This window comes from Mytilus trossulus, chromosome 8, assembly GCF_036588685.1.
Source record: "Mytilus trossulus isolate FHL-02 chromosome 8, PNRI_Mtr1.1.1.hap1, whole genome shotgun sequence".
Lineage (NCBI taxonomy): Eukaryota > Metazoa > Mollusca > Bivalvia > Mytilida > Mytilidae > Mytilus > Mytilus trossulus.
The window spans coordinates 30,237,075-30,253,245 of record NC_086380.1 but is presented as its reverse complement, the minus strand read 5'-3'; the positions used below and the strand labels follow the sequence as shown (position 1 = coordinate 30,253,245).

The window sequence follows — 16,171 nt, the reverse complement described above, 5'->3', positions numbered from 1 at the left end:
ATGTACAAGCTCATGTTTTTTTTTTCTATAACGTCTCTACACTCAGTCAATTGAATGATGGGTATGCGCTGTCTTAGATAAATGATTCTTTGAAGTTTTTATTGGCTTTGAAAAGGGTAGTAAAAACAGCGAGTACTATCAGATCTTTTGATATGTCTGATTCGTTGTGACTGATGTGAAAATTATGGGCAGTGCTAATTCCATTATATAGGAACAAGTGAAGAAGCTAAGGTCGTGATATAAAGCCTTTACATGTACAAGAAGAATACATTTTGATACATTTGAATTAGGGAAAACCCAATGCGTGTGAACATGAATCAGCTTTCGTTAAAACACGATGCATGACATTACCATTATACTGGTCCAAATGTTTATTCTGTAGACAAAAGTCATACAACGAGCTAAGAAATTAAGGCATGTCGAGTCATTTGAGCATGCCGATTATGTTTAAGATGAAGCAAATTTCAAGACAGGCTATCCAGTGGTGAGTTTAATCTCCACAAAACACTTGAAGGACAAGGTGACGCATCATTCAGCATGCATTGTTAACTACTGGGTGAAATAAATAATGATGCTTCAATCAGTCGGAACACAATGGTGCTTTCAAAAAACTAATACAAAGTCTACATAATGATCAGTTTGTTAAAAAAAACATTATTTTTGTCGTATAGTGTGCTAGTTACATTTTGTTTCTTTTTTCCAGATCCTTCATGATGCGGAAAAAATTGTGAAAAGAAGTTTACGAACGTTCTAAATTTCAAATTATTTCTATCTATTTCCGTCAGAAGATGACAATTATGTTCATATGGAAAATGATAAGAATGCACTCTTATTTTATACTGGATGGAAATATTTACCTTTAGCTGAGTGTGTGATATCCCTGTAATAAAATCCAATTAATTCGTGGTTAGAGATGGTATTGGTATTGTACAAAGTCTTTATGTAAAAAGGTACAACATATTGAGATTTGGTCGAGGACGCCTTTAAAACCATAATAACATGTTTTGAAAACTTAAGGTGTGTCATAGACGTGCTTGGTCGATATGATGTGGAAGGTCCTACAAATCAGCAGAAAGAATAAGGAGTAAAATGGAAAGAATAAGGAGTAGAACGGAAACCGTGAATGCATCAAATTTGAATGCAGATCAATTGGAGATTTAAAAAAAATTCGTTGTGCACCTGAAAATAAACCGGGGTTGATAAGATATGTGATGACTATGTACTCTCGCACTACAACGATTTTGATTTGCAAGAACATGACGAAATATTCTTAGCGAGATCTTTTCAAAATCTATAGATTGTAAAGCAGTGTTATGCAGGATCTGTAAATGACGGAAGAGGCAGATATAAGAATAATTTTGCCGCCTCTAGATCTGTTTGATAATGCACATATGGTAAAAAGTTATTCCAGGGGTTGCATTATATTAAAATGAAGACACTTACGTTTTATTTCTAACAAGGTCTTTTCCTCAGATGTCAAACATGATGACTTGTGGTTTCAGACTGGAAGCGTTTCTTCAACCAAAGACACAAGATGGTTTTTACCTGTACACGGCATATGCAACCTATTCTAGTTATTAGACCACTGATGTCTTGCACATCACCAGCTGCTCCCGCTCTTACAGGATGCGACACGTCTTCGTTAATCGGACCAATCTAACTGGTTTTATTATTGAAATATCTGTTGAAGTGAAAAGTCGATTCATCTAGAATCAATATGATCCAAGAAGTAATGCTCGAAACTCAAAATTTAAGTCGGCCTTTTCTTAGGGTGCTTACTTCGTGAGACTACTTCGGGTGTACCTCCGGATGAATGCTTAGATCGCCAAACCACCACCTAGATCTCCTTTGAAATATGGATACTGTAAACCAACTTATTTTCGCGAGCGATTTATTTTCGCGACTTTCGCGAGTAGAAAAATAACGCGTAAAGAAGTCGTCGCGAATATATAAATCTTGGATCTATCCTTACCAAACTACATCAAGTAAATTAGAAAATCGCGAATTTAAATAGGCGTGAAGATGACTAGAAAGAGGAAAACGCGAAATAAAGTATCCGCGAAAATAAGTTGGTTTACAGTAGTGAGAATTGCTCTAAAGTTACACAATGCTAGTATGTTGAACCCAATGTCCTTTGGACCTTGTTTGATATGTGAAGGCTATTCTACTTGTAGCAAATCTGCGTATGCTACATGCAGAATTTGTCGTGCATCATCATTTGTTGTTGTCAGGGCAGTGATGATTGTAGAAATCGGCTAACTCATTCGATTGTTTTAGAAGATCGCTACGATAAAGATGTTGATTGAACTGTTTATCTCAATGCCGAATATTTCAAGTTTTCTGCTGTTAGTGGCCTCCGATTTGATATGGTTGGGTCTCGCTCTCTCAAAAAACAAAATAAACAACAAACCAAAACAAACCAAAACAAACCAAAACAAAACGAAAAAAACTGGCAGTGGTGTCGGACCTTGAAGTTGTTGGTGCGCTTACAAACCAACTGGAGATAAAAAAAAAAAATAAAAAATTTGTATAGAATATTTCTATCGGAAGTATGACATGCCATGCATCCACCCATATGTTTTACTTAATTTTCCGTAACCTTTTCAAATGAACGTGCTTATCGATGTCTAGTGTAAGAGTATGATTTTGCCATGTGATTAGGGACTTTCTTATTGAATTTTTCTCGGAGTTCAGTATTTTTGTGATTTTTATTTTTTTATAAACCTACACAGCTTCTGTTGTAGCGTTATATCCTGGTGAAGTTTGCCAATATGCCATTGTTTGTCTTGTTTTATAAAAAAAGAGGGGGGACAAAAGTTCTCAATATGCTTTTGCTCTTGTACTGATTGACCAATTAACATCACAAAAACTTAAAATACTATAAAATGTTCATACTGACATTTATGCATGAAGACAATTTTTTTTTATAGTTCCAACATTTGTTTGGGTTTAAATAATCAGTAATGAATTACATAATGTTATCAGTAAATTATGGACCGGATGTTAACTTAACAGCACTTATTTCTCCTCTGTTCTTTGTGGCATTTTAACAAAACTTTTTCAAAAACATCTTTTTATGTATTCATATAGTATTGCATAGTTAAATATTAAGTATGTCTATTTTTTTCTTTCTTGACGACTTCCATAGATAAAGATTTTTTTCTACATGTTGGAAGCGAGGTTATACATCAGTAATCTCACAGCCATTAACATGACAAGCAGAATTTATATAGTATTCCTAGAGCATGGTTTCATATATAGAAAAAAATCTCATTTATCAGGGTGGACAACCGAGAAATTGTCTATATGTCCGAACATTGCAAATCTCCCTTTTGACCCTTGACCACAGTTTTCAAAATCTACACCACGTTGGCATTCTATGAGACAGGGTATGCTATTTATCTCCGAAATAAGACCAAAAGTAGCCGTGAGGTATTTAATTTAAATGTTTTTATTGACCTCATTTGTCACCGTATTAATAGCTGTGTCGGATATAAATCGATCTTATGCAATTGCACGTATACTTGTATTGAATGTATAATAATTTGATTGATTTTTTAAACCTTTAAATACAAAGTAAATGATGAATTTGGTTCTGTTTTGTAGGGTTCTTATATCAACTCAATTATCAAACAGTTACAGACTTTGCATTGACATTTTTCATTCCGAAAGAAGTTAACAGATGTATTGATATTTATTACCATATTGCTTGTTTTCTACCCGACATAGCTCATATTAACTATTAAACAAGTTTAATTCATCCATTCATGATTCATAATCATCAAATGGAAATGACAATAGCGTATACTGAAATAGCAGGCAGTTTTGTTTTTCTATGTATATATAATGGAAATTACAGTACAATATAGTGAAATAGCATTTAATTCTATTTTTCTATGTAAATTTGATTTAAATCCACTGCATGTATACTTTTTTTTTTATTAATTATTGTTTCTTTGCATCTTTCAAGACAATTAGGTGGTTATTTGAAATTATCGACCTTTTAAAGAATCAACGCATATATATTGTATCTCCTTTATAAGGAACACATCTCAATTTCAGTGTTGTTCTGGTACAAAATAAAACCTCCAATTTAATCATTAAATGGGTTAAAGTCCAACCTATTAACTCGACTACTGTGATTAGTCTATCGGATGCCAAAGAGGAAATCAATCAATTGAGAAATAGTTGGTACCTTTTTATACTGCTGTTGTATCATTACGTCCTTGTTGTTTTTTCACAACGGTTCGTATGACGGAGACATCAAATAGGTCTTATTGAAACAGCTATTTCAACTCAAAAGTAAACAATGTATTATATAAGGCATTACTAGTCAGAGTTTTAGTTGAAAACTGATATCGAGGGATCTTCTTAACCTGATAATTTTGGTTGTCTTTATTCCAAAATGAAATATAAAAATAAGAAGATGTGCTATGATTGCCAATGAGACAACCAAAATTCGAATTGGGTGTAAGCAATGTAGGTTTTTGGTCATGGAAATTGTTCTTTGTATGCAGTGAGATGTAAATGTTTTAATGATTTCATTCTTTTGCCAAATTATGACATTTTTAGTCAGAAATAATAAACTGAAATAAATCTAAAAAACATTTTAATGAAATTGGAAACATTTAATAGAATACAAATGAACACTCATGCAATATGAATAAAGACATATATAATAAAAATAAAATATTATTCAATGAAAATGCATGTCTATAAACATTCGAACTTCTTCAGTTACTGAACTCTCGCTCAGATGCTATCAGCTTTATGTCATGTAACAGCACAATAAAACTATGATATACATTAGTAGCAAGCCAAATATAGGTCAGCATTTTGTACAGGTAGGCCACGTGTGTAGAAAACCCAATGATGAACACTAGCTGTGTGTATAACCTCTCCTGATGATACAAGGGCACAAGATTTGTTGACAATATTATAATTAAACCCCATACAGTCTTCTCTTTTCGAGCATATAAATCCACAATGTTGTTCATTGATTAATGTGAACTCTTCCAAAATAGTCATGTTTGCTCTTGTATCGAACGTACCGCATGTACCAAACTTGCCAGGAAACGTTGCTGAAATTAAGTAAGTCAGTTCAACATATGTTAAACAACAAATATGAATATTACATACAAATACATACATCTTTAACTCTTCATTTTTAACTTAATTGATCACTTTGTAGTGACAAATATAAAAAACACGGTCACTTTCAGACCCTTTCAAACGTTTTTTTTCTCTATAGTTTAACTCAAATCAGCGTTTACCTGTCTAACGCGGACAGCGGTCATCTGTTTGTGTCTTCTTTTCGACTTTGAACAACGATTATCTTAATGTTTTCGGAACCTCATTTCAAAGGTCACCTCTCTTGAGCGGTCACTTTTGATACTTTCCAAGAGTGACTGCTTAATACAGGTTTGACTGTATAGACTAAGGACTATTCATTATTCCTAGTCCTTTAATGTCTTTTGTCGTGTTATTTGTGAATATGAAAGATTCGCCGCTACAAAAGATTGAAAGTTCATATCCAGTGTTTTATTTTTAAAAAGATTGATTGCAAATACTCCACCGGCACAAAAACGAAAAACAAAACCAAAAGAATAACAAAGAAAAAACCGCAACAAACAATAAGGATTTATTTTTATGACAGTTGTAGTTTATTTTTTATTGCTATAACATGAGGAGTATTAAGGTTCATATGATAACTATCATCTCAAATATCCCAGTGAACTTGATATCATAAATATAACTGACATTAGAAGGTCTGCTTCGTGTCTTGTTTTTTTTGTAAATGGACTTCACCAAGCTAGACTCTTTGACAAACATGATGATTTTAGATTCACTGCTGGCAACTTTTTATTTCTTATTTGTTACATATACCTTGCTACATTTTATGGCATTGACAAATCGCAATATATATTTTACTTTTGTGCATGTTCGCTCTTTACTGCCTTTAAACAACCCAAGCCACTACTACAAAACCCACAAAATTGTCAGAAATTATAATTAATATGTTGATGTGCATAAGGGAACCGTTGCTTGAGAGAGAAACATTTAGTCAATATTGGCTAAATCCCAAAACACGTATTGCGTTATGCATTGCTAAGTTGATAATTGATACTTGATAATTGAAGCACATTCCAAAAATATACAAAACGTGGTTTTATCTTTAAGTGAGAAACTGACGGTTTCTAATGATCTGAATATCTGATTTAGATAATAACTTGATTTGAAATTACCCAAAGCTTTAAATCAGGGTGGAATAAAAGACGGCTGATTAATATTCTATGAAATAATGTTCAAGACAGATTTTTTAAAGCTTGAAGACTTCATATTAGAAAAAACAGAAAATTCGTAAATTTTAAATTCGGTTTTAAATACCGCTTCACGAATTTAAAGTCATTTTAGAAGAAAAATATCGATGTTTTTTTTTTTTTTTTATAAAAACGAAGAAATCTAAGCGACAAATTGGTGTCTCCAACAACAGACAGATAAATTCACCATTCAAAAAACCCAAAGTTTTGCGAAAAAGCAAATTAAATACAAAAACTCAAAACATTCAGGACTGCTTGAAATCCTTGATATCTAATTAACGTAGCGTCTGGATTTAAACAAAGTTCTCAAAACTAGAAAAACGTAAAACAAGTGTTATTATCCTTTCCAGTGATTTATCTTATTTCAATGAAACACGCTGTTCAGAAAAATACTTCTACTAAATCGAGCAAAATTAACAAGATTACCTTCAATGTAAATTCTCCAGTTCCCAGAAGCACCATATGACGTCATGATCCCGGTTGAACTTATGACAAATGGCCCCGGATCTGTCCAATTGTAGATTTCATTAACATAAGGAGCAAGCCCTTTTCCAAGACTAAAGAAACCATTTTCCCATGCCATCCAGATTGGATGAAAGTTAGGACAATTAACACGTTCAAGAAGTCCTCCTGAAATGAAGCTGCTTTCGAGGATTTCAATAGACCCATTTTTGTTTCGGCGCACAACAATTTTGTCTCGAAGTGTTTTAGGATACAAGACTATTTCATATACTCCTTGATCTGACGACTTGCTGGTTGTTTCTAGTAAATATATTCGAGCACCGTCACAACTGTATTTGAATACGAGGGAATTTCCTGAGTGCCCATACTTATTCAAGAATTTAATATTATCTATATAGTTGGAACCAGTTGTCATTGAGGCTTGACCAGAATCTGGTGTGTATAAATCGATTTGGTATTGGTATCCTGTAAAAAAATACCGGAATGAAAATTGTGAAATGTATTTTATCTCATCATCATAAAGCCTACCATTTACTTTATTCGGTGTATCACAAAATTCTTCCGACGCAATTCTTCCTTAACTAGGTCGACGTTTATTGTGATTATGGTCGCGCGTAAGGTTCAGTTAAGTTATGTAAGCGCCTTGAAACAAGGAGGATCTATAACACAAAATATACACCATTAGTGTCTACTATATTTTGTTCCGGACCATATGAGTATTTGGACTATACGCGTATGGTCATCACCATATGCGTTTACTCATATGGTCCAACCGTACGCGTATGGTCGGACCATATGAGTATTATGCTCGTTTGGTTATTCACGGTCGGACCATATGATTATTTGGACCATATAGGTATTTTTTACAAATTGCATTAGAAATGTTTCCATAGTACAATAGACGTTATCGAAAACAAAACAATGATTTATTATATAATCAAAATATAAAAAAGAAGATGTGGTATGATTGCCAATGAGACAACTTTCCACAAAAGACCAAAATGACACAAACATTAACAACTATAGTTAACCGTACGGCCTTCAACAATGAGCAAAGCCAATACCGCATAGGCAGCTATAAAAGGCCCCGATAAGACAATGTAAAACAATTCAAACGAGAAAACTAACGCCCTTATTTAAGTAAAAAAATGAACGAAAAACAAATATGTAACACATAAACAAACGACAACCACACATTTACAGGCTCATGACTTGGGACAGGCACATACATAAATAATGAGGCGGGGTTAAACATGTTAGCGGGATCCCAACCCTTCCCCTTACCTAGGACAGTGGTATAACAGTACAACATAAGAACAAACTATAAAAATCAGTTGAAAAAGGCTTAACTCATCAGATAGAAAAAAAAAAAACAAGTGGACGTGGCCGGGTACTTATACATCCCGACACATAGTGACACAATGAACAGATCTGAGAGTACTCGCAGTTATCTGACAGCTAGTTCAAAGCCACTCACAACTAATAAAAAAATCATGCCTCTTAGACTAAACAATCAATCCGTACACATCCAGCATACAATGAATTTAGTGTAAAGACGTCAAAAACAGCCAGAGAAAAACATGACCTTGTGCAATGCCAAGTTACAGGTATTAAAAGATTGTAGATCCATGAAAATGTATATGTATATTACATACTAGAAATATTTAGTTAGCTTTTAATCTACTGATAACAAAATCAATATTTATACCAATAAAAACAATATTCAATGAGGCTACATAAACATTCAATATTGATGCCACAGTTGGTTTTTATCGCAAATTGTAATATTGCATGAATGCTTAGGGTTACATTTATTCCCACACGGCACCACAGCATTTGCACATTTTGGGTGTGTAATTACACCTTTTGCTGGCGAGTGAAATGCTAGCCTTTTTAGCAGCTCGTTCTCCAAATTCTGTCCTTCTTTAGGGTGAGTTATTAAACTCTTTATCCTGTCGACATTTTCGTCAGCAGTTAGTATAGTTTACTTCTTGTGTAACCGTTCATTAGGATATTTTTCAGAAGTAATCTTCCAAGTCGACGTATTGCAATTCTCCCATAAGAACAAATCTGTAGTGCCTATTGTTATAAAATGTGTTTATTTTTTATAGTTTTGACTAGTGACTTATTTTTTTAAACTGCTTACTTTTATTCTATTATTTAATCACGTTTTTATTATAATAAAATACAATTATCTTTGATATGGCCTTTTTAATGATGTGACAACTAAAAGGACTTATACTTTAAACCATGTTCATACCTTATGAACATGGTTTAAAGTCTAAAAAACACACATGTTGATTACCCCGATCATACGGCATACGCGTACGGTCGACCCATATGAGTATACACATATGGTGATGACCATACGAATATGGTCCAAATACTCATATGGTCCGGAACATATACAACCAAACTATATCACACACACCCTTATCTGATTTTAAAGTTTTGTCATGACGTCAAATTACGTACCACATTTACCTTCTGTCGAACTGTCGAAATTTATGAATTCAATTGATAAATACACCAAGAATATTCATCAATATATTGTAATCAAGAAATTAACAAGATTCTAGATAATTAATTTGAAAATGAATTTGTCATTTGATCAAGAAGATTTTATTATTATTTTAGAGAGGTATCTATCTTTTATTATAAATGTGTTCATGAATTATTCGGTGAATCAATAACACCATGTACAATATCTTTCCGACATATTTTACTCACCAATTGTATGTTCACAAAACAAACTATGAATATGTCATTTTGTTTTTTGGCTTTTCGAAAGTTTAATATGATATCTACATACTTTGATATGGGTATACGCAACTGCATGTCAACGTACGGCCTTCCCGAGTTTAAAAAAATTACCACGCACAATAAGAAAACTGTAGCCTTTTCTTGGTATTTTCTCTTTTCCATTTTGGTTTACACCATTACAATTTAGCTGTAGGGCATTATTCTGAGTTGATGTAACAACAAAGCCACAAAAAAAAGTCAACATAAGCTTTCGAATGGCAAGTCTTTTAGAAAAAAACATTCTATTACTTGTTTCTAAACTATCAGTCCGCGAAACTTCTCCTACCCTAATACATGACTGAAAAAAGATTGCTAAGTTCAAAATTGAAACACAAGTATTTCTAGACAATGGAAACGCAAAACAGTTACGAAAAATAAAAACATGACCAGTGTCAAATAAAACAAGTCTAATACAAAAATAAGAAATAAGAAATCATTTTCAATCAAATCTATATTATTTTGATACGAAACCAAAAAGTTTAATTTATCATACCATAAAATTTAAAAATGAATTAAATAAATCAAGACTATTATTTAGTGAATACATACCATTTGCAATGTAAACAACCCAAACTATACCAAAAAGTATCAAACACCCTAATCTGACATTAAATAGTTTTGCCATGTCTTCAGTGTACCGATGCAATCTCCAATGAAACGCTTGACATTACAGTTCCAACTGATTGATGGATTGAGAGTTTGCTTAAATACATTGTTTTGAATAAATTGGATTGGACTAGAATTTAAATAGATAGTTGATTGTCATACGATCTTAAAATTTTCATTAATCTTTAACAATAGTATTTTTTTCTTATTTATTCGAATTGCTTTGATGAAATCATTAATGACAACAACATGAACAATATATTAAAGTGGATGATAAACCAAGAAAAAGTCACTTATTTTAAAAGTTGTGTAGAAAACCTCGCGGCTGAAAATCTAAAGGATGATAGAGAATACATTACACCATCATGAAAGTCCTGTTGTTGAGTTTTTACCACAGTGTAGTTTTCATTAAACTTAAATGCTTGTTGCTTTCTTTTTATTCGAATTGCTTTGATGATTTCTTTGAAGACTACATGAAGAATATATATTACGCAGATTAAATTCAGCCATGGTTTGTTAAACAAATATAAATCACAACTAGACGAGCTTTCAATATTTATCGTTCATTATAAGGATTGAGTAGGATTTTGGTAGTCAGTATTATGGCGGGTGCGTTTCATTCTCCAATCAATATTACGGATTCGTGATTGTTTTTTAATATCTTTTTCATATAAAACGCCTTCTCATATTTGTCGTTAATTTTTAGGTTTTGTGCAAGGAAATCCAAATAAATATTTCGGCATTTAAAAGCAATATTATATAGGATTTAGATGTTAGATCAGCAACTTTTTTATGTCGTGAACATTCACAAAGCGCCCACATTCTCAGGTGTGCTCATTGTACGTTTTACTTCAGGAATGCTATTCAGAACATGACAGCTTTGAAAATCTCGGAGTTCTAAACGCTTTTAACCATCGAAAGCCGACCAAATAAACATATTAATAAACAAACATAGAAAAATAAAATTGCACGATATTCAAATATATTGTACTGATATTTCTATGGAATAATGGTGATCCTGAAATGAATTTGTAATTTATCAAATAACTATCTTTTTATATATTTCAAACGTAATCAGTAATATTCATCTGTATGGACCTAGCATTTATATATAATTAGTCCGAAAATGCCAACATTGACAAATTACGGATAGCTTTTAGATTCATAATCATCACAAATTTCAGTACAGTATCCTGGCAATAACATGCACTTTGTTTATCTATGTATTATGATTTAAGTCCACGTACATGTATAATGTTATATTGATTTTTATAACTTGTGTGCAATCTTTTAAAATAATAACATTGTTATTTGAAATCGCCGACCGTTATATGTTATGACAAAACCAACGCAAATATATTGTATCTCCTTTACACAGAACACAACTCAGTCAGTAATAAAAAGGTTTAATTGGTTTTTAGATTGCTTTCATTTAGATGTATCTTAATTTCCAACTAAATATTTGATTATCTTTATGTCTTACCGAATAGTAAACTATGCCTCATTAAACATTCTAGTTTTATTATGCATCACAAAACGTACGAACACAACAGCATAACTAATAGTACTTCCCGTTAAATTCTTCATATGCAAGGTAGGAAAATATAGTATTTCTTGTAAAGTATTCCATAGAGAGCGACGGAGGGAGCGAGACATATATTTGTAATAACAATCATTATAATCAGTCTTTGATTTGATGTTTTAACATGGAAGCTTATTCAAAGAAATTCCAGTAAAAGGATCAGGAATTAATTAATTGTGTGTCCCCAAAGTCCTCTTTGGTTTTGTTCTCATAAAAAGCAGCATTAATACAGCACATTCTGTGTATTAGAAATTAAAAGAAGAAAACAACAGTTTGCTAGTTTCTTTAGGTGACATTCACATATATTTATGACATCCTGTCATTCAATATCCCACATTTCTGTGATTATTTGCATCTCAGAATTCATAGCGAATTAGAGATAAAATGATATTAAAAAACAAGAAAGGATGACGTAACCGGTCACTGTTATTAATTATAATAAAAGTATGTAATTTGAAATATATGAACATAATTATGTTAAGTGTTCTATTTTTGTTTTTTATTCCCATGAGAAAATGAGTTATATTTTTTTCCTGCATATTGCAATTTTATTTTACTATTACTAAGACCATTTTTCGAAACACCCAGTGTAGGCAACAAACGTCGTAAAAGTCAGCAATATAGATTATAAGGGAAATAATTTGATACCAGAATTGTCACTGAATTTTGATGATCACCATGAAATCGATTCATTTTAAAAGATTAGGTAACGCTGAAGTCGTACTTGTGTAATAAAGGAGTTTATAACCTCCCATTTGTATCAAAGTAAATGAATGTTCTCTACCATATCATTATATTCACATATAAAATGGGGTAAATTCATATTAATCAAATTGGAATAATAGAAGGACATAAAAACAAATCTATATCCATTTTCTATAAGTGAATATTAAAAAAAATAATACTTAAGCAGCCAGGCTAAGGAAACTTTATATTGACATTATTTTTAGTTCTTTTGACATATAGTTCCTCAACGTGCTTCAGTACTTATAGGTCCTTGGCTTTAAAACTTTAAGCTTTGATGAACGTTGATCCAGATAGTTCTGCGAACGTACACAATTTAGAAAGTGTTATTTGTATTTTTGAAAAAGTGGTTGTCCTACGTCTTATCCAACATTAATTATTGGACACTTGGATGTAAATGACATTTTTATATTAGCTTATGTTTTATGTATTCTCGCTGTACATGTAAACTTGGGTCCAATAAATTTGGTTTTTATAGGTGTTTCGTCCTCATTGACTTATACCCGATATATTTTCGATTTATACTTGGACGGTGTTGGCGTTTTATTTATTTCTTCAGCACTGAAATATTTATATTCAAGGATTTCATTCTTTAGTCTCAGGCTACCGCTAAGAACACATGATGTAAGAACAGTCATAAAAATCGTGCAGTTTTAAGATCTTATCACGTTAATATTTGACCTTTGTCTTTTCATAATAATTGATAAGATAAAAATGTGCCAAAGTAAGAGTATCGTCAACATTTGTTTAATTTTGTCCTGTGTCATTGTGACTTGTTATGGAAATACAAAGAGCAAAAGACTCCTAGTTGATGACATTGACATTCAACAACTGGTTAATGATGTTGACACTCTGAAGCAGACTGTTCAAGGACAACAGAACCAGATTCAATCGCTGTTGTCTTTGTTATCTGCAAAAGGTATAGTGGTAATAGACTTTGTTTGTTTGTTTGTGTGTGTGTAAAATGGAATTCTAATTAAATCGTCTGTATATTAAACGGTTTACCAACTTTTGTATGAATTCAATTTAAGTATTTCAAAGAACAATTGGTAAAAGGGGGTATCACCACTAATACTGCCCCGGTCAGAAAGTACAAAATAGTTCCGACGTATAAGTAAGACTTTCAAAATTTATACATTACACAAATAAGGATAAGTAGTATGATTGCCAATGAGACATACAACTATTCCCAAAGTGCACATGAAGTGGCTGCGATCAATTATAGGCAACCGTGCGGCCTTTAACAATGGCAATACCATTCCGTATGCATTTGATAATTTGGGTTACAATTGTAAGCTGAATGACTGGTTTTCACGGTAGAACACTTTTTGACTGATAATTTTGAGTACAAAAGAGTCAATAGAATCTTAATAATTAAGGTATGTGGATATTTACAGCACGATAACACGAATGTTGTGCTTTTTCGTAAAATTGATGACACATAAGACGTCTGGTTTTTTTTATCATTAACTTAGAAGCCAATTTCTCAAGTAGAAAGATACTAAATAAAGGCAATAGTAGTATACCGCTGTACAAAACTCGTAAATCTATAAACAAAAACAAATTTGGGGTCACAAACTAAAACTGAGGGAAACTCATTAAATATAAGAGGAGAACAACGACACAACATTAAAATGTAACCAACAAAGAAACGGACTAAGCATTAGACAATATCCGATGAAAATAACAAATATAACATCAAAACCAAATAGGATAGAAAAGTACGGTTACACGTCTTATAGTAATGTGAATTCACAATCAAATATAAGAGAAAAAAAACCGACACAACGGAAACACAACGTTAAAATGATCAATATTAATAATAGTGATCATGTAAAAGTAATCATTCATTGACTTGTATCAGTAGCCGTCATCAATTATGTCATACTCGTTTTTGAATGAAAAATGTTGATATCTGTAGTATCTGTATTTTCAGAAGCAGCTGGTGCGATTTATACACGATGGGGGAGAAAGGACTGTACAGGAAATGGCACGGAATTAGTATATGAAGGTAATAAGACTAATTGTGTCTCTACTAAATTTTTAAAAATAAACAATAGACTTTTATTTACGTTAACTCATTTAATTTTAAGAGGGTCAGTAACCCGAAAAATTATAAACTGACCATGAATAAGAGTAGTTCGTGTGGTTTGTTGATTAACTATGTTCCCTTTCAAACAAACATGAAATGTATCACAGTAAAGGAAACACGTTTTGATTTAAAGGAGGTATAACTAAGATACATCAAATCTTTATGATCCAGTAACAGACAGACATAATTAACGTTAAAACATTTTTATATTTTATAACTTACGTATCATTATAACAGTATCATAAGCTGTAAAATGGTGGTGAAAAAAAAAGAGAAAAAAAAATATTTATAAATGTAGGCCGACGTTCTTTTTCGTCAAAACTTTATCTTACTTTAATCATTAAAGTGTTGTGTACATTAAAATTCAATGGTGCAATCGCCTAGTTGTATTTTTATTAATAATATTAAAGAGATCGTTGTTTTCAAGATTTTTTTTTAAACTGACGTTATATATTGTCACACATATGTCACATGTTTTTTAAGGTTTATTTCTAAATAAACTGACTTTAAATTCTGTTTAACATATCTCGTATGTTCTCAGGGTTTGCTGGAGGAGGTCCATTTGCTCAGGACGGAGCAGCAGTAAATTATGTATGCCTACCACACGACCCAGACTTTTATAATGGAGACGTATCTATGAGTCCATATGGTCATATGAGTACTATGTATGGCGCAGAGTACGAAGATAATTATTTCGGTCCAAACATGTTTCAGAAGGATGTCCCATGCGCTGTATGTAGAGTTACCAAAGCATCCTCTATTATGATGATACCAGGGAAATCGGAATGCCCTTGGACATGGAAACGAGAATATTATGGAAGACTCGCTGCTGGAGGCGATGACGGGCATGGAATTGTTGCAGCTTCCGAATATGTTTGCGTTGATTACAGTCCTATCGCCTTAGAAGGTGGACAAGCCAACGAAGATGGAAAGTTATTTGTTCCTGTAAAAGCTGTTTGTGGGACACTGAGGTGTCCACCGTATAAGAATAATGCATTCTTAACCTGTGCTGTTTGTTCAAAATAAAGAAGATAATTCTTTTAACTTAGATAGATATAGGAAGAAGTGGAATGAGTGCCAATAAGACAACTCTCTATCCAAGTAAGAATTTGTAAAAGTAAACCACTATAGGTCAAGGTTCGGCCTTCAACATGACGCCTTGAGGTATGAAAGTCAAATTTTGAAGAAAAAAGTTACCATGTTGAAGATATTCAATATATGCACAAAAGATCCTGTCCATACATATGTGACTAAGATACGTTCAATAACAATTACTTTTAAATATTACATACATGTAGCTGTAATGCACTACTGGGATTATTCAATCAAATTAATTCCAATATTTCAATTATGCTAGAAGTTTGTTCTTTTTCCCACTCATATGATGTCATACACACAAGTCATATATGTTGCTAATGCGTTGTATATATAGAGATTCTAACACTGAATCGTGTGTAATACGATATATCTCTATTCAAAACAAATATTTAAGTATATCATATAACATTACAAATTGTAATTGGTTTTTCATTTTTGTTATCGAGTTTTTCTCACTTGTCTTTA

The 16,171-nt window shown here is 32.3% G+C and overlaps 1 protein-coding gene across 1 annotated transcript; it reads left to right on the top strand.

Moving 5' to 3' along the window:
* Positions 1–13,223: 13,223 nt before the first annotated feature.
* On the top strand, positions 13,224–16,171 carry LOC134681816 (short-chain collagen C4-like). The gene is made up of 3 exons (XM_063541454.1): positions 13,224–13,435; positions 14,453–14,527; positions 15,150–16,171. Exons 1-3 carry the CDS (start codon positions 13,231–13,233, stop codon positions 15,632–15,634), a joined length of 765 nt encoding a protein of 254 aa, XP_063397524.1. The 5' UTR covers positions 13,224–13,230; the 3' UTR covers positions 15,635–16,171.

Coding starts and splice junctions, on each gene's coding strand:
- LOC134681816 (XM_063541454.1), top strand. CDS start 13,231: ATGTGCCAAAGTAAGAGTATCGTCAACATTTGTTTAATTTTGTCCTGT. Junction 13,436..14,452: donor GTCTTTGTTATCTGCAAAAG/GTATAGTGGTAA, acceptor CTGTATTTTCAG/AAGCAGCTGGTGCGATTTAT. Junction 14,528..15,149: donor CACGGAATTAGTATATGAAG/GTAATAAGACTA, acceptor GTATGTTCTCAG/GGTTTGCTGGAGGAGGTCCA.